This window comes from Nothoprocta perdicaria, unplaced genomic scaffold, assembly GCF_003342845.1.
Source record: "Nothoprocta perdicaria isolate Ctin4 unplaced genomic scaffold, notPer1 scaffold_24, whole genome shotgun sequence".
NCBI classification, from domain to species: Eukaryota; Metazoa; Chordata; class Aves; order Tinamiformes; family Tinamidae; genus Nothoprocta; species Nothoprocta perdicaria.
The window spans coordinates 2,386,486-2,405,867 of record NW_020455466.1 but is presented as its reverse complement, the minus strand read 5'-3'; the positions used below and the strand labels follow the sequence as shown (position 1 = coordinate 2,405,867).

Genomic DNA, 19,382 nt, shown 5'->3' with positions numbered 1-19,382 from the left:
GAAAGACTGTTTGGTGAAGCACGGATGGGTAAAGTCTTGTGCAGTTTGCCCTTTCATGTCTRTTAATAAAGCCTTTGTTATAGTTCTATTTTCAGCTTCTCTGGGGTTTATGCTGCAGTTCGGAGCAGCTGATGGTTCTCCGTAGCCTAGTGCTGGCGAGTTACTCCTCACCATACAATGAAGTTTTGGCAGTGAATGCACTGAAACAGTGAAGTTGCAAGCATTCCCAAAAGTCCTGCAGCTGTCCATAGCAGCATACTTTTGCAGGAACATACTTAATGTATAGGATTTTTATTTTTGTAACTAAGAAGGTTTGCATTTCTGAAAAGCCACTGACAATGTTTTGTCAATAGATAGCACTGATTTTGTGCCCTTATGTTATGTGAACATCAGGGTCTGCCAAAAACAGGTATAATGGCTCTAGGCTTTGGATCCAGTTTTACTAATTTCTATGACAGGGCAATGGATTTGAGAGGGAAAATTACGGTGTTTATTTAAAAACATAGAACACATCCCAAATGTGTTCTTTTTTGATCATACCCATATCATTTGTCATTGTACCTCATCAGTTTCTGCTTCCTTGAAATGGTTAAATCCCATATTGATCCCACCAGCAGTTCCACCACGGTGAATCCCTTTGTTCACATGAATCTAGTCAGCTTTACTGAATCTGTTTACACAYCAGACTGAAAACTATCTCTGCTTAAGCTGAGATTAAATTTACATTTACATAACTTCTTACACTGTTTTTTAGTAAAAGCCTGTTYAGACAGACACATAAAGAATAAGACACACAAAAAATAGAGGAAATTGAGTCTATTGATCTGTTGTTTTGTGGCATGTTATATATRAATGTTAATTTTTCAAGAAGACTTAGATTTGCAATAAACTACTGAACAGTTCYAGAGCAGATTTTCCAAGACTGTCTGGAATCTTTGGTTACCAAAATAAAAATACTATTTCAAATTGTAAGGAAAAGGAACTGAAATGTATTCATAGTCAATTGCATTGGTGGATTTTTTCTGATAACTGCTTTCATCAAAACATGATTTCTAAGTAATTTAGAAATCAAATCATATCAATCAAATTTTGGTATTTATAGTTTCTSTATTTATAGGTTGTAAAGTTGAGTGTCAGATCAAAAATAGTAAAGTGAGGAAAAAGAAAGTGGGGAGCACTCCATGAGTTTCTCTGTTTTTGTCGTGCTCTTTATAGAGAAGACAGTACCTCAGACTTGCCAGCTGCGAAATTTTCAGTTCATCTTTACTGTGGAGCACATCACATTTTTTTCCTTTTACACAGAGCTATGAGCAGATGATGGATGAGCTGTGGACGCATTATGTTAGAAATACCTTTCCCATTTCAAAAGCTCAGTGGCTTCTTGACAAGGCAGTCATTCCATCTTGTAACAATAGAAGAAACATCATGAAGTCAGAGTTCAGCTCCGGTGAAAGGCTTCATTCAAGAGTCTGATGAACAGCAAAGGGAAATGCAAGAAAACGAGCATGACACATAACATCTTTTTGTTGTACGCTCTTTCACTGCCTCATACTGTAAAGTCTCCTGTATATTTAAGGTTAAGGTGAGTTTTGTCAATGCAGAGAGCATGATTTCAAGGTGAGAGTGATTTACAGGATGAACTGGCTGATTTTAGAGCAAACAAAAATTTAAAATGGAGTTTGTAGTACATAAGGTATGCATTTTAGAGCAAATATTTTATCTGTTCTTAAAATTTCTCTATTTTCACTACTTCTAGTGGATCTGAAGAAAATAATAAGTGCTTATGACAGACTTCTCAGATGCACTGTACCAATATCTGCTCTATTGCCTACTAGAATCTCTTGAGAAAAAAAAATGAGCATAAGAATTTTTCAGATACTGAACATCATACAGATATATTACTTCTGTAGAAAGTTATACTTTCAAAACTAACATRTCAGTGGTTGTTGAATGTAATAGGGTAATGCTGGAGGAAAACAAGACTCTTGGGATAAGGTTGCTATYCAGTTTTGGCATGGTATCTAATTAGATCTCATATCTGCATATGCTGATTATAAGTTCCTGTGCTATGGGTGTTGCATAGTGTTACTGTCTGCTGGCAAACAGTGTAATTATCATCACATCAGTAAGGTAAATCGAGTGTCTGTGTTTATACCAGTAGTTCTTTTTGCCTAAGTTTAGCAAGCTTATAGTGCAAAAAATGTAAGTAAGTGGCTACATCAGCAAATCCATACATTAAACACCTAGCTGAATACCATAAACTTAAACTGGTTATATATTAGCTAAGTCTATAGACTGACTATAGTCCAGAAATTTATCAATCTTTAATTCATATTTTTATTTTACACTTCATTGTGTTAGGAGGGACCTCGACTTTTACAAAAGAGTATGCAGGTTATCCTTGTCCTATAAGAAAACTTGAGTGCACTCTAATACTTTTTAGCACCACTAACAGACAAAAAAGAGGAGTTAGTTGTTCTGTGCAGGCAGGAGTTTCAAATGAAACAGCAGGGTTAAATTTATCCGAAATTCCCGAGGATAAACAAACCCTTGCAGAATGAAGTTTAGTGTCATTTTGTTTGTTGTGTGTATTAATCTCTTGGCTCTATTAAGTGAGAGCTACTGAGAAGACTGAAGATTTAAGTGTGTGGTTTGGTTTTGTGGTTTTTTGGTTTGGACTTTTTGAGTTGTATTTGTCTTCATGGCTTTCTTTTATCTCTGTTTTGTCCCTTTATCATATGGATATGAGACTTGACTTCTTTCTGCTCTACTGTAAGCTATCAATGCGGGTTTTTTTCACAATCAGAAATACACCTTTTTCCCTTTTCTTACCCCACCATTCCCACCGCCCCACAGCAGAGCCAAAGAGACTGCTCTTGAGGGTGCGGTTATCGTGGGATAATTGCAGCCGGGAGGGATCCAAGGCATGGGGTGCATTGCATACCTGGTAGCTGCCCAAGGATGAGATTTGCACATGAAAGCTCCACGCCACTCTATTTTTTATTGCCTAAATCAGTCTATGTACTTAGTGATCTTTTATCRTTTCTCACCAGGGTACAAACAGTGCTCTTCTGGCTCCACGTAACCTCCTCGCTTCCCTCTCCTGCTCAAAAAGGAAAAATTGGCAAGATGCTAAAATTATATAATGGCATCTCTCTATTTTAATGAAGAAATTGTACATTGCTCTAAAACCCTTCACCTTCCAGGACTCTTTGTACTCATGAGGACATGATATACAGCTGAGTAGGGCACTTAGGAGCTGTGACTTCATTTAAATTCTTCGTTTTTGAGGAAGGGATTACTGCTTAGGACATAAACAGTATTAAAAATACATATTTTCAGTTGCAATTACATTTAACCTCAGCTTAAATTTGTGTGTGGAGAGAGCACTCTTGCAACATAGGAGAGGTTAAAATCTATAGAGGTTAAACAATGAGACACATGCCTTTTAAAAAAAAAATCCAATTATAGTATTTTCCATTTACATTGCATATTTACACTGTCACCCCTCCCTGCTCAGCTTCTTTAGAATATACCAGCCATGCAGGACTGAAAATTAAGTAACATTTCCAAACTCCCAAATGACTTTTTTGCAATTTCCTTTGCTTCTGTGGCTAGCAGAGAACACCACTGTGTCTCTCCCCATATTCCTGCAGTTACTGGCAGGACTTGGTGTATTCCAGGTGAGKATGCTCAGAGCCCCAAAGCAGCTCGGGGTCGGTGCTCTGGAAATTAGCTAAAACTATTACAGCAGCACAGAGATTTAGCATTTTTAGCTTATGTCAGTGTTGTGTGGAATCATGGATCTTAGCTTGCATTATTTTCTCATCCAGCCATACTTTGCAGCTCTTCAGTACGTCTCCCTCATGGATAATCACCTCTCATAACAACCTGTGCAGTAGGACTATTTCAGTGGCRCGTACAAGTTCTGAAGGTTCCCCCCATTTTGTCTATGTGTTTGCTGGCAAGTTACTTTTTTGAGCCTTCATTTGTTCTTGGGCTCAGTTTGGTATTATAAAACATGGAGTTCAACTTGATTTTTCTCCTGCCTGGTTGTCAGGTTCTGGAAATACAATTTGCTTAGTTTCGACTCCATTCGTATGTATGTTACTAGCTTGGAAGTACATAGAAACTGAGTGTGCTCTGTTAAAGAGGCTTGGAGGCATTTACAGAAAACATATTTGAAAAGGAAGACAGATCAAAAAAAAAAAAAAAAACCTAAGATTTTCCTGTTTTCTTCCACATTTCTCTCTCTGTGAGATAAATGCACCCTCTTGGCATTTGGTAAGATCCTGTCATTTCTTGACTGAGATATCCATGAGTCACTCAGAAAAGAAAAGCATGATTGAAAAGTGCTAATTGAAATAAAATATTTGCATACAATAGAAACATGGAATCTGCCTGAGCTATACTCTTTTTTTTTTAATAAAATGTAGCTGTACACAATTTTGCAGACCTTGTTTGTGAAAGATGATGTTCCCACTGATTATAGCCAATGGTTTGTTCACCATAATTTGGCAACTTGGTCCTGTCATCCACAGTATGTTTCCAACTTGTTTCATCCCGAGATTGCTAAGTTCACTTTAAAAGATACTGGAGCCTTTTATATGGTGTTTAAGACTTTTTCAAAGCTGCTCCAAGGGAGAATTTGTTGGCCTGTAAAATACTGTACTCTGTAATACAGACAAGTAGGAATACTGTCATCATGTGTGTGTCAGTCTGGTTTCTCTTGAAGCTCCTGAGCTTCTTGGTTTTATTCTATTAATTGTCTGTCATGACCCTAACTATTTCCTGAACTATTTAATGTTCGATTAAAAGGCAGCCATTATTCCTCTTGTTTTGCTCCGTGTCAAAACTCAAGGGATGGGTTAAAAAGTAAGACTGAGGTTAGTGTTGTGGATTGCAGTGCACAAACCAATTGCGAGGATCCTGTTTGATTTATGATTGCTGTGCCTCATGAGTGTCAGAGCAGAAATATGCCTTCTAAATTAATGCCTGTACCTTATTTTGTTAGAATTGTGGTGGAGAGGCTTTCTTACTCAGTAATTAAAATAGGAAAATAAAGACAAAGGCGGGTGCCAGCATCAAATTCGGCTGATTGTTATTTGTTTTCTGAGGGTGGCATCACGCTTGTTCTGAAAAGGGAAAAAATAGTGGAAAAGACTTTAGGCAGCAGGCCTCATTCCATGAAGCTGACTGTCCCTTGACCTCTTCACCTACCCCCACAAATCTATCAAGGGACATGATTTTTTCTGATTCATCCCACACATTTTTAGCTAGCCACCCATATCCTTGTGAGGCTGATAACATGATTAAATAGATAGTTTTATGAGGGGGATGCTCTTTGAATTCAAAGAATTCACTTTCGCATAGAAAACATGGCAATAGAAATCACTGAATATCTCAAACCAGTCTGCACTATTCCCTGTGYGGGGCAGGAAGCAACAAAAGTGCATTGCACTATTTTCCTTGTTTTCATCAAGATTTCAATGTGGTTATGCTTAAGAAACTGTGAACCTTGCATCTTCTTAAATTGTATCCTTTAAGGTAGTACTCAACTATTTCCATCTTGCCTGAAGAGATGGTCAAGAACAAGTAAAGGGAAAAAAAAAGGGTTTTGGTTTTATTAAAAAAAAAAAAAAAGTGATTGCAATGTGGTCTTTTTTTCAGAGCATGGCCATAAAAATTGAGAGAAAGTAACCTTTATGCACTGAAAGCCTTTTTCCCTGTTCAAAAAAGAAATTTGGAGGAAAAAAGTTACTATTTCTTGACGTGCAACAGCATGCCTGTTGTTTTTCCCAGTCATTCCTACTGGAATACTGGAGCAGAAACTTGGAAAAGGGCAAGTGCAGGAGCATGTCTTTTGTCAGTGCATACATAGCCATCCAAATTTGGCCCCTGTGACAAATCATCAAAATCTGATTTTTCATGCACGTTCAGCAAAAATAAGAGTCTCCCAAGTCTATTATGCAGAAGTTTGAAGTATGCTGAGCGTTTTCTAGTGAAGAAGTTTTTACTGTTGCTGTTTCTGATTGTGCTATGACAAACCAGAAAGCGGACCTAGGACCATGCAGGTATAAGACTTTGACTTATTAATGAAAGTGATTGCAGCAGGAGTCAGTGTGAGGTAATGAAGCTCTTCTTGGGTTTCGAAGATATACCTTTATTGTACTTTTCTCCYACAGCAGTATCCTGGCAAAGAACATGAGTTCATTATACAAAGGATAAACCATGTGCKCAAGTGGAGGCAGATGTCATTTGCCTGCCTGCAAGGAGGAGCACCTTGTCTTGCCTTTGCCACACCAAAGCAGGTCTCTCAATACCTCCAGGTGCCTTAGGGCCTTGTCCAACACCAGTGAAGAGTGTCCCTTGGCTGGCTGTGCCCAAGACTTGATGCTTAAAGCTGTGATCTTGCTCTCTGCATGCAGGCCCATGGTTATTTCTTCAGACCTTCATGTTCATCTCTTCAAACCTTCATTCCCATCTCGGGAGGCCCATACCAGCCACAAGCAGAGCCCTGCAAGGCTGCAGGCTGCAACCTCTGCTCGGAGCTGAGGGAACTCTCTGCTCTAAGGCTGTGATGGATGAAGTGATTCGGTTTTAGAGGAGCTCCCRGTAACAACGAGCTAAGTTGTGCGATGTTGCATTTGCTGTGCTTTAAGAGTACTCCCAGACACTGTTAGCTTTCCATTTCTAGAGAAATAGTAACTGTTATGTTGCAATGGCTTGACCGTATGTCTGCAGTCTTAGTTTTCCCTCGAATGGATGAGTTGTGAATGTGCCCGGGCAGTCCGGTTAGTTGCATTTATGATCCAGTTGCTATCACTACAAGTGCTTTCACCTAATGTATTTTCCTTGAAATACCCCTGTGAAGTAGAGAAGTTAGCTGTGAGGAAGAAGATAGCAAAAAATCCCTTCTTTTTGGCAGAAGGAGAAAATGCTTTTATTTGAGAGGATGAAAATTGCAGAAATTACCACACAGTGAGAGGCAAAAGCTCTTGTTAAAAGTTACGGGAATATTTTTTCATATAGCATCTATGATCTCCGTAGATGCTTGTGTCCAGCTTGTTAAAAATATCTTATAGGATCTCACCAACATTGAATGCTTTTTCCTTCCTTCCCGTTTGCCTTCCTCTTCACCTTCCACTTCCCTTTCCCCTACTCTTTCCCCTTCCCTTTCCCCTTCCCATTCCACTTTCCCTTTCCCTTCTCATAATAGTTATACTACACCAATTACAATTTAAATTTAGTACAGAAATTGAAGTGCCAAAGACTAGAAAATATAACTTGAGGAACTGATGAGGAAATAGACAGTAAAGGACATAAGGGGAGGGGAAAAACAAAACAAAAATCATTTTTGCAAAAATGCTTTCAATTTTCTTAAAGTTTTAAATTTGTATTTCAAGTTGAAAAACTTGAGATGAATGAAATGACTGTGAGAAATTATTTTACAAAGGTTCTTCATTTTTTCAGCAGTTCTATTTTCTAGTTCAAATGGCTTTATGAAAAAAAGGCCCTTGTCCTTATTCAAATCTGCCTGAAATCTATATATGATTAAATATATTTGAATATAAATTTTAAGCTTTAATTTCTTTTTAGTAGTTTTAAATACCATATAATTTAATTCTAAAATTGCCTTATTTTGGAGAGATGTGCATTTTTTTATGCTTTCAGGGTTCCTAAACAGCCGTTTCAACTAAGCTTTCTAGAACAAGGTTATTTGGCATGAGGAATTGCAGTCCAGGAAGTAATTTTCTTCAGTGATAAATAATAATTTCTGAAAATATGTATTGTTGAAAAGGTAAGACTTCTGCCAGGACCCATAAACCCTGTGAGGATTTTCCTCTTGTAGCAGTAGGAGTTGAAAGAGTCTGGCCACACTGTAAATCATAAATCCTTGGGGCAATTCTAGTTTCTAGGCCCTATACAGCATTTCTATCAGCATTTGAGGGGGTCCATTGTATTGAGACTGTTTTGCAGTCTTGTTAGCTAGGAAGAAGCAGAGACACTGTGTGTTTATTGCCAACAAAGCCTTGCCACAGTCAAATGATTGCTTTAATTCAATATCTGCCATTSTTGCCATCCATAAAGTCTATCAAAATCATAAAGCAATAGGAGATGAAGAATTATTTTCTGGGGTGGAAATGTGGATTTGTTTTCTCTTTTTTTTTTTGCAGTGATGTTTTAGCACTTTTGTATAGATCATCATCCTAAGTGCTTGAGAGTATCAAGGAAGCAAGGATAGAAGACTTYTAAAAGCATCAGAAGTCATATATATATGTGTATTATAATTTATGAATTATATGAATTTATTAATATAATATTATATTARTATTATAACCTATGAAGATTATTTTAAAATAACCTATATACTTTGAATTCATTCTTAATATATGAAAGTGAATAAAAATTTACACATTTTCTTACAAAGTGACTGCATTCCCTGAATGCATTTTATTCATAGCTCCCTCTATTCCCTTGACACTTATAAAGCAAAATGAATTGGCTATCTTTTTACATCTCCCTTTGAACATTCTCTAGTGGCTCTGCAAGTTGCCCCTTTTTGTCTTTCTGTTGAATAGTTTTTAAAGCCTTTGGCACAGCTGGACTCCAGTATGTATGAAAACTTCTAGGGTATTATAATGTCACTACCCACTGAAGTTACAAAATTTCAAACATCCAAACCTATCCTGACTTGCTGCATGCTTTTTGTGCTTTAAAAGTTCAATAAATATGTATATTGTTAAAACTCTCCCTGAAAAAAAAGGGCTTAAAAGGAATAAACAATCACCACTTCTTTTTTAAAAGCTTCTTTTCTAATCTGTGTAATTTGAAACTAAAGACTTTGAACACTGGGTTGAAGATTGTTCTGCAAGATAAATTCCTTACATCACATAACCCTGACAACTCCCCAGTTCCGTCAAATTAATAACAAATGGATGAGAAGATAAGCAAAACTAATGGGGAGGTTACATTTTTGTGACAAAGGTTTATGGCCATACTGAATCTCATGTACTGTGATATTCTTCCTCCTTCTCCTCCTTGACTTCAGCGTTTTATTGCTATCAGATCTGAGCATTCCTRTATATAAAGCTCTTCTGTGGAGGAGCTGTGATGAATAGCAAGTTGGACTGTGCACCTCCTGAAAGCTGCTGTGAACGGGGCTCCATTCCATCACTAGAAGTTGCTCCTTTTCTGCAGGATCAGGCCTTATTCTTCTGCACTGAGTGATTTCGCATTCACTTTGTACACACTGCGTGATGTTACATATCTGAAACACAGTGCTGTAAACTTAGTTTTATTAGAATTATGAAATACTTGAGTTTAGAAGGGACTTGCAAATGTCATCTGAACTAACTCTTTTCACAGAGCAGGTGAACTCTTTTCACCTACAGCAGGTGGCTCAGGGCCATGCCCAGGTGAATTTTGAGTAATCTGCAAGGATGGAGAGTCCACAACCTCTCTGAGCAACCTGGTTCAGTGTTTCACCACTCCTGTTGTAGGGCTTTCCTACCATCTATTTGCAATTTTTCTTGTTGCAACAACTCGGTCTATTGCCTTTTGATTTCTCTCTGGGTACAAATTTTCCTCTTATGTAGTGTCTTAAATTCTTTTAAGCCACTTTAATTAAACTAGTTGATATTTAGAAAAATAAATGATTTACAAACATCTACTCAGAGATTTGTTCTAAAATACACCTTTCAGTCAATAATCGAGTGAACGAGACAACTATGCAGAATGTGGGAGGCTTTATTTTATTAAAATGGACCTCAAAGGTGATGTATATTCCCATTACAAATTGAGGCATCAAAACATAAACACAACAGGTAGTTAACAGTTGGTGATTCTTGTATACTTCTTTTGCCAGGCATCTACCATTAGGCTGCTTTGAAGGCAAGGGTGAATGACCTYGTGAGCTAGATTTACAACTGCACCTGCAGTTTTCCCTGAGACTATAAGGAGCCCAACTTGTTACAGAAATTGAGTAATATATTCAACTATCAACCCTATAATTTTGATTTAAAAAAAATGTCAGGGAGTGTTTTGAGTGTTTTCTATACTTACTCTCTGCTTTGAGTTATTTTTTTTCATGAAAGCATGTAGTAGTTTCTGATTGTGAAAAGGAAAAAGGGAAACTATTTTAATGATGCCAATGCATTTCTATGTAAATATCATTTCAGAAAGCTTGCATGAAGAAATTTAAATTAATCAGGAAGATCATTCTAAAGAAAACTTGTCCAAGCCAAACTATTAGAAGTTGCTCTATGAGCATGCACTGTAGAACATGTTAAGCTCCTCTTGCTAAAATCCTTGACTAAAATCCTTGACCTCACCTGCACAAAGCTGCTTCTCCCCTGCCTGAGCAACCTTTGCTGTAAGCTCTGCTGCAGGTTAGTGCAACTACAAGACAGTAGGAGACTTAAGGCAGTTTAGCAGCCTTCCTGTTGCATCTCATCCAGCCTATAGCAGTTTAACATAGCTGTGCATKAATGTCTTTAGTGCTTGTGAAGCGGAATGGTGCTTTGGGATGCTGTAGTGCTTGTCCCTTTGGTACAAAATGAATGGTGGTGCATTTCTGCTGTTGGTATTCTGARTGATTTGGGTGATTTTATTATTACTTTTTAAGGTTACAAGCACACTTTAGTTGTGAGGCTTCTGCTTCTTCAAGCTCACCTTTTGGCTCCCCCTCCAGTCAGTTCTACATACCTAGGCAAATGTTCAGTGGGTAGTCATAAACTGAGGTCTGCTTTTATTTGAACACCCTTCATTTCTGYTTTCTTTTAAGGATGCAAAGGCAGGTATGCATTCGGGCCAATGAACAGATTTATATTTGAGCTTCTCTTTTTTATGCATAAGGAAAACCAYTTGGTGACTACTTGGCTGGGATTTCTGGGTCTCTAAAGGACAATGTGTAGAACACAAAGACCATGAAGAATCATYTAAGAAGACTAACAGGAATAGCTTTTTCTCTCACTTTGGTTTGGGTCTTCTCACTCAGGGATGAAGGTGAATTACTGGTCCACTGATGTTAAAAGCAAACTTAGAGCAACTTCATGCAGGCTTGGGAGTCATGGCCTACTTGGGAGTCCAGAGTATGATATAGCTGCAGTGGAACTGCATSACTAGACACCCAACATCAATAGTGGCAGGTCTTTTATCATTGCAATGCTTTTCGCTTCCTAGGTAACTTGAAAATCACAGTTTCCAAATCTGAGATCTAATTAAACAAACAAACAGGCAAGTGAGAGAGAGACTCCTTGATTGCCAGAAGGATATGAATTGAGGAGTAAAAGATGGTCATCAGGCTCTCTTGTAGCAATATTGTGAACGTGTCTTGGGCTAAGATGAAGTTTAGGAAAAAGGAAAAAAACGTTGACTTCTGCTTGTTCTTTTAAAATTGTTGCCTTGCTAATTCTCTGTAATGATGTTGTTAGACCGCTCTAATTTTATACAGAACACTTTAATATTTTTTCTGTTTTACAAAAGTTTTATAATGGATAAAGAAGGAGGCAAAAAGGTAGGTCTACAAAAGGGCACACTCCTTTTATCCAGCATTTCAGTCATTACTCTTTCTAGTCCATTCTATTTAGCTAAGGAGTACGGCTTTAATATATCAAGAATGTAATTTTGCAATAAGCAGTACAGACCTATTGAACTATTGACTACTTTTAGCAAAAAATATATAGGTGTTTTTTGGGGAGTTATATCTTCTAGTTACTCAACAACTCAACTACTTTTATTGAGTGAGAGAGCAATGAGTTGTGTTCATTATGATTTAAGGGGCTGGGAGAGAGGGGAGAGAGGTTGTCATTTTCTCTAGAGGTTACTTGAAATTTTGGTAGAAATATAGGTTATTCCCCATGCCTTCTATGCCCTTCCCCACAGAAATCTAGATTTCTTCAAAGCCCTATGAATTTTTTTTAGTGCTTTAGGACTTTATAAGAGTGCTTGGCCCGTATTCTGGATCAGATTTAGCAACTGGAATGTTATAATTTAAATGCCAATTCTTTGSGGTTGAGAAGTTTGTTTATTGAGATAAGTGATCCCAGTGTTTTTTATTGACAGTAAAAAGCACACTGAATATTCAAAGCAAACATAATTGATTTTAAAGAATATAAAAACATAGCCACTGTGAAACTTGTGCGAAATGAAGCATTTTTGAGCAGTTTTCTCTTCTTTGTGATTTTCTTCTCAGGTGCAAACCTTTCTCAAAGCCTTGAGAGATCTGATAACTATTTTCTGCTTTGATAAATATAAAGAAAACTGCTATAAAYTTTCCAAGAGTACAAGGAACCTAAACTTGATATTATAATTAGGTTAGTCACTTCTGTTTTTACAGTGAAAGATGAGTAACTTACATTTTAATCATCCTATTTCTTCATGAGACTTCATCAGCCCTATAAAAACCCATATTCTGGAGCTGAGAAAGTTGTAGAAAGGAGATGAAATTTAAATCTTATTTATACACTTTAGGTAGAGTATTAGAGCATATTCCTCTGGCATACATTATTTTGGGTAGGAGGGTAACCTATTTTGGTAGGATGGTTGCAGCCCATCCTACTGCTCGTTTAAATGCAAGACAGAAAAGAAGTCTTATTGTCATACCTATTTGTATGCTTACTTGATATTTATTTTAAGAATATTGGCCATTGCTGGCAGTCAGAATTATGAAGTCTGTGGGGTTCTGTATAATATCCATAGACATGATAGGAATGTGTTTTGTGGAAGGTACAAGTCCCATATGTTTCCACTTAGATAGCTTTCAGTAAGCTCTTAAATCTTGTTAAAGAACTTGCTAAGTTAGGTTTTGAATGATCRATTGGGAAACATCATTTAAAACATTGTTCTATTAAATTTTGATTGTGCATAGGGACTGAATCTGGCGATTAGAAAGAAATTGGTAAAAGAGATTGAATTCAAAATAAAGTATAGAGTGCACTACAGTCACTGTCATCCTATGTTAGACAGTGTGAGCTAGTGTCCTATTTGTCAGGTGATACCAGGAACTTCCTTCACCAACAAATCCAGTCTTTTCTCAAATATTTTATCAAGCTATGGCTAACTTTCTGTAGAAATTGCACTTACAAAAATGCATTTGACGTTTACCATGATAGGGCTAGCAGTGAAATCCATGTGAGCTATGATACAAAACTCTTTCATACTCAAGAAATCTAGTTCCTTTTTAATATTCTCTGAGCCAATTCTGCAAGCTGTTCACTGTCCGAAAACTTGGAACTCAAGTATCTTTAACTAAGGATTTGAATCTGTCACTATTGATCTGTCCCCTTGTAACAATACACTCTTAYGTCTACTTTTTGAATGGTATTTCAAATGGACCGTGTCTGTTTTGTTGTTAGGAGATGCTTTCAACTCCATCACAAATAACCTGTCCAAAGAAGGCAAAGAAACGTTCACTCTATGCCTTTAATAGTCATTGTTCAGAACACTCATATTTCAGCAAACATGGCAAAGAACTTGCTTTTCCCTACTCCAGTAATTGTGCAGCTCTTGTTGGGTCTTTAGAAACACTTCTTAGTTGCAATGATTCTTTATACAGAAGCTGATAATAGTTGGCAATTTGGGGGCTTTGATGCTAGAATGGTAGCAAAGTTAAGGCTAGACAGTATCTACTCTTTGAGGAGTTTCTCCAAAGCAGCACCAAGAGCATCTCTACTGGGATTTGTCTCTCGTTACTGGTGTATGGAGAGATGAACTTTATAATGCAGGCATTTAAAGTGGTTGTCATAGGCCATGTGAAAACATTGATCTTTTTAGGATTACTTTTGTTTTTACACCAGGGGAATCTTTAATCTGTTAGAAGGCATGGCCTTTTTTTAACCTTCCTAAACCTTCTTTTCCAATCATTGCCATGAAAGTTACCATGGAGTACTGTGCGCAGTTCTGGGCTCCCCAGTATAAGAGGGACGTGGAGCTTCTCGAGAGGGTCCAGAGAAGGGCAACCCAGATGATTAAGGGAATGGAACATCTCTCGTACGAAGAGAGGCTGAGTGAGCTGGGCCTGTTTTCTCTGGAGAAGAGAAGGCTGAGAGGGGATATGATTAATATGTATAAGTTCAGGAAGGGAGAATGCAGGGAGGAAGGGGACAGGCTGTTTTCACTGGTGGCCAGCGATAGGACGAGGGGTAATGGCCATAAGCTGGAGCACAGGAAATTTCATCTCCAGGTGAGGAGGAACTTCTTCACTGTTAGGGTGACAGAGCCCTGGAACAGGCTRCCCAGGGAGGCTGTGGAGTCTCCTTCTCTGGAGGTCTTCAAAACCCGCCTGGATGCCGCCCTGTGCCACATGCTCTAGGTGTGCCTACTTGAGCAGGAAAGTTGGACTAGATGATCTCTAGAGGTCTCTTCCAAMCTTGAATATTCTGTGATTCTGTGAAAGTTGTTCCTCCTGCAAGTAGTCCCACTGAGCTCTCTGAGCAAAGATCATTTCTAGGAGTGACATTTAGAGAATCTAGCTCTTCTCTGAACACTTTCCCCTGCTCTATCTCACTTCATTTCAAATTTGAATCAAATTAAAATCTAGTGTGAAGTCATGCTAGCTGTTACTGCCATTGCTGAGTGTCCTAAGAGACCTGCATTTTTTGTGTTGGAGGTTTTAGTGGATAAGACCTTTTTCATTTTTGTGACTGCCGTTCTAGCTTAACCAGCTGCCCTAAATGACATGGTCATTTTAGTCCATGTCCTGTCTCTGGTGAACAACAGGCTATGTTAGGAAAGCAGCAAACACACACAAAGCTGTCAGCTTCTGCTCCGGAGGCACACAGAGCCTGGCAAACAGGGTGGCCTCACAGCCTGAAGACTAATTTTTCTAGGCGAAGATTGAGGTCATTCATGAGGCAATAGGGACAAGCAGATCTTGTGAAACTGGCCTGTGCGTTGCCTTCTGAGGGTRGTCTCTGGTGCTGTTCCTATGGCCTCATTGCTTGCTTTGATGATAACCTGGGATCGCTGGAAAAGTATTTTTTTTCTCATTTAAGACCACCTGAGATATGTGTAACAGAATCTGTGGAGCAGAATGTCAGCAAAGATTTACATTTGAGGAGTTGCAATACTGGGAAGCAATCGGAAGCAATACTGGGATATTACTCTAAAGGCGCTAGCCATATGGTAAATATACTAATTGGTGTTCCTTAGTGCGTGTTGACAATTTCACCCATTCCTTAAGATGTTTTCCCAAGAGCTACTGTAACGTTGAAGCTGAGAGGGCTTGAGTGGCTGTCATGGAAAGTGGCTTAAAACAGAAAATGTTCAGCACTCCTCAGTAGATCAGTGCCATATTTCAGCTAGGTCGTGCCAGGTTAATAAGCAAAGTATAAGGTTTCTCTTTTCTTGTTGGGTAAAAAAAAATAGTTTAATTTGTTTTAATTCAAACCTTTAGCTGTTTTGGTTCRAAAATATGTGAGAACAATTTTTTTTTGGAGTACAGTAACATGGTTTAGCTAATTTCATTCATGTGTCAAATTAACTGGAAGTGCAAATTAAAATTAATCTAATTATTTTGRTTTCACCTGCTATGTAAATAAGCCTCAAACCTCTAGTGGTTATTGAATAGAGAAAGTGCTTTAACAGGAGAAAGGAGTTTGGGACTATCTGTCTAAATCTGCAGAAAGCCTGAAAAAAAACACCCAACAAGTGTCAAGTTTCCCACTGATTTCACTGTGATAGCTTAGCTGCCAGCAATGGTCATTCACCTTGTACTCCGTTAGTAGTCACCCTTCCACTGAAGACAGAGGAGAGAGAGGGAGAGAGTCACAGATTTGTGCTATATACTTCTGGTAGTACCTCACTAACCTCTGGCCTAGGTCATTTCAAGAGTCTGTGACTTTGCCATCACTGTTCCTGKAAGCTTGTTCCTGGAAGTTGTCGGTGGTGACACAGGCTTATTCTTCTTGAGGGTGACACGTTCTTCCTTGGGCCAAGGCAATGCAGGAGAGCACTCTAGAGGTCCAGGGCCACTTCCTTTTTTATGATTTTGGCATGAAGACCAGGAATTTCTTTTTAATTATTATCATTGTTATTTCAAAAAATTAACATGATGAACCAAAATACTGGGTTGGGAAGAGTAATGTGCTTCTGGGTTGGGTATGAGGAGATTTGTTGGAGGGCAGGAGCTCTGCTGGCCCATCAGAACCCCCAGCCTGTAGTCTCAGAGCAACCACTGTGAATATACTTCTAAGCTGGCTTTCTCCKGGGGCAGTTACAACATATCTCTTACTCTCAGTTTACTTTTTCAGTTTTTTAATTTTTCTTCTGTAACTGCAATGACKAGAGTTAATGTGTTCTGATAGAGACTTCACTGAAGGCGTAGGCCCAAACATCATCTGTGGCATACGCCACAGTCAAACCCTCCATAAGGATAACTGAGAATCACTGAAGCAGAGAGAGAAAGGGGAGCCTTGACCCACCAGTGCCCACAAGTGCCCCCAAGCCTTTTATCATATCTTGAAGATTATGTCGACTACAAAAGATGTCAGCTTTCTTTGGTTACCTCCATGACTTCACTGTCTCCYTATTCTATGTACAAAAGTCAGAGCTCTAGTACTCCTTGGCCATACGAGATTGTGAGTTTTGTTTGATAGCAGCTATTTCTTCTCTCCCCTTATATTTTATATATATTTAAATTATAAAACTTTAAAGTTTGTTAGTGTTTTATATTGTCTATGTTATCATGTTGTCTGTCTGTCTGTCCTACACTTTAAAATATATTTAGCCATTTTTTTACCATATTCAGTTGTATGAAAGATATTAAGCCCAAGTAAATGTGCAAATTGACAGCAGTGGAGATGAGAGACAGCCTGRTAATACTCCCACTGTGTGCAGGCTGGCCTATTACCTCACACAGGAAAATAACTCTGAGAGAGAGATTCATGGGAGACTATTCCTTCAGTTCAGCTATTTATGGAACTACTTGTTTATTCTAAGAAATCCTTTGAGGGTACTTGTGTAAATCGAGCATCAAGTTCATCCAAAAGTGTCTAGATGGTTTCATGACAAATGATTTATTACTTTGTTTTGGTTGTACATGATCACTGCATGTTSTGGTGTCGTTAGTAAACCAGTGTTTTTCCATTTCTTTTTCTATCCCTCCTCCCTAAGATTTCTTTTGACTTAGCAGAATATACTGCTGATGTTGATGGGGTTGGCACTTTACGGCTCCTGGATGCTATTAAGACCTGTGGCCTTATCAACTCAGTGAAGTTCTACCAAGCCTCTACGAGTGAACTTTTCGGGAAAGTGCAAGAAATACCACAGAAGGAGACCACCCCTTTTTACCCAAGATCGCCTTATGGTAAGGATTGCTGGTGTGTRTGTGTGTGTCGGTGTCTGTACGGCTTTCTCCCAGCTCATGTCTCAGGGCTGAAGTCATCAGGGTGTGAGATGAGAACAACGATAGAGCTAAAGTGACTAGACATGTCGAGAGGCATACCTTTATGAATTACTATATATAAAGTGTTTGCTGCCATTGCCCGGGGGTTGGAAATTACCATCTCACTTCACAAGACTGTTCATTCAGATCAGAAGTGGAGAGCTCTTCTGAAGAGCAGGGGGAAGGGTGGCTCTCCCCTCACAAAGGACTGTAAGATAGCACTGAAGTGATAAGGTTTCATATTCGTTTTGTTGCCTAAATGAAAAACTCCCAGGAGCTCACTTCTGCCTTCATGAGCTTGCATTAAATTTGAAACACTTATTAAAGCAATGTGCAGGGAAGACTTTGGTGATAAAGTTTCAAATCAATCTGAGTGTTAAGGCACCAGCTTTTCGCTTCTATTTCTCCAAAGTCATTTTTTTTATTAGCAGAGGTCACACAGTGGCGTATTTCACACGCTCTGGCTGCGTTAATTATATTGTAAAAGGAAAAGTGCTCTGCTTGAATGTGCGTAAGGAAACAAGTGAGAGAGCACTTTAACACTTCCTGACTGGTTCTGAGACTGTGCAGAAAACGAATATCTTCCCATTCAGCTGCTGTTTATTGGGCTGGATTTTTTTTCCATGTGGAACGTGACACATTTAGGGAATTAATCAAATTTTAATGGGTGCTTATTGAGAGGTAGACACCACTGCATGTGTTAAAGAAGGGCATATATGTCTCTGTCTGAGGACTGGGTAAAAGCTGAGTGGATATCCATATCGTTTTAATTTTTTTTTTTTTTTTTTTGTAGGAGCAGCAAAACTGTATGCCTACTGGATTGTGGTAAACTTCAGAGAGGCCTACAATCTTTTTGCTGTGAACGGTATTCTCTTCAATCATGAAAGTCCCAGGAGAGGTTAGAAAATCAATGTAAAATTATTCTCAATTTTTTGTGCATCTGACAGGAAAATGAAACAAGGCATGACAAATTTCATTTTAGCTTGCCAGAATGACAAGKTTAGCTTGCCATGCTGACATGTGGCCCACTCACTCAGCCCTTGTAGTAGTCTGCAGTGTATCAGCATTTGCTTCAAACATCATATTCTGTTTCGTAGTCCTTTGGCTCTGAAGGGAAGCCTTGGGTCTGATTTTGTGTCTCAGTGTGTCCATCCTGACAATGCATCAAGGTTAAAATTTTAAAATGACATTTTAAAAGGAAGTTTTCTAAACAGTAAGGTGGGCAAATGCCCAATAGAGTCAATTTCAGACCAACTTATATTTGAGATTTTTATTTGCATATAGATATTGAATTAAGAGGCAGATGTAATAGGTTCTCTAAATTCATATAATAGATTCTCTAAATTTATTTGATTAGGAATGACTAATGAATGCAGTCTGGTGTAGTTTGGAGGTTTGTGGATTATGACCTCGACCTTCTGACAAGATGGTTTTCAACACATGGCTTTAAAATGCCTTTCTCTTTAGCCCATAAAAACAATGCAACTTAAATTGCACTTAATCATCCTTTTTCTTCCTGCAGTACTTTATGAACAATAATGTTGGTAGTAAGTTTGAGTTAAGAGTCCACAGATGATTAAAATGACAGGTTTCTCTGCCATTAAAGTACTGGGAGTTTATGAAACACTCTAGAATTGAACTTGAAAATAATACACAAAACTGAATTCTTAGCCTTTTATTGTGGTCTGTCTATAAATGAAAAATAAATTCAAATTTTACAGGGAGACAATTATGTAAATTATAGCCTTGTGCAAATAAAATAATTTGAGTCTTACATACAAATACATAATGGACCATAACTGTAACTGTCAAGGAAAGGGATGGGAAGGGAAAAGGGAAGGGAAAAGAGAAATGAAAGGGAGGGAAGCGAAAGGAAAGGGAAGGAAGGAAAAGGGAAGTGAAAGGAAAAGGAGGAAAAGGGAAGCAAAAGGGAAGGGAAGGGAAGGGAAGGGAAGGGAAGGGAAGGGAAGGGAAGGGAAGGGAAGGGAAGGGAAGG

The 19,382-nt window shown here is 38.3% G+C and overlaps 1 protein-coding gene across 1 annotated transcript in view; it reads left to right on the top strand.

Annotated features, from left to right (window-relative positions):
* GMDS (GDP-mannose 4,6-dehydratase) overlaps positions 1-19,382 on the top strand; it is a 399,732-nt gene that overhangs the window by 137,491 nt on the left and 242,859 nt on the right. The window contains exons 5-6 of the mRNA XM_026039752.1: positions 17,116-17,308; positions 18,180-18,284. Of these exons, the coding sequence (XP_025895537.1) occupies positions 17,116-17,308; positions 18,180-18,284 (298 nt within the window). The remainder of the gene's footprint in view (positions 1-17,115; positions 17,309-18,179; positions 18,285-19,382) is intronic.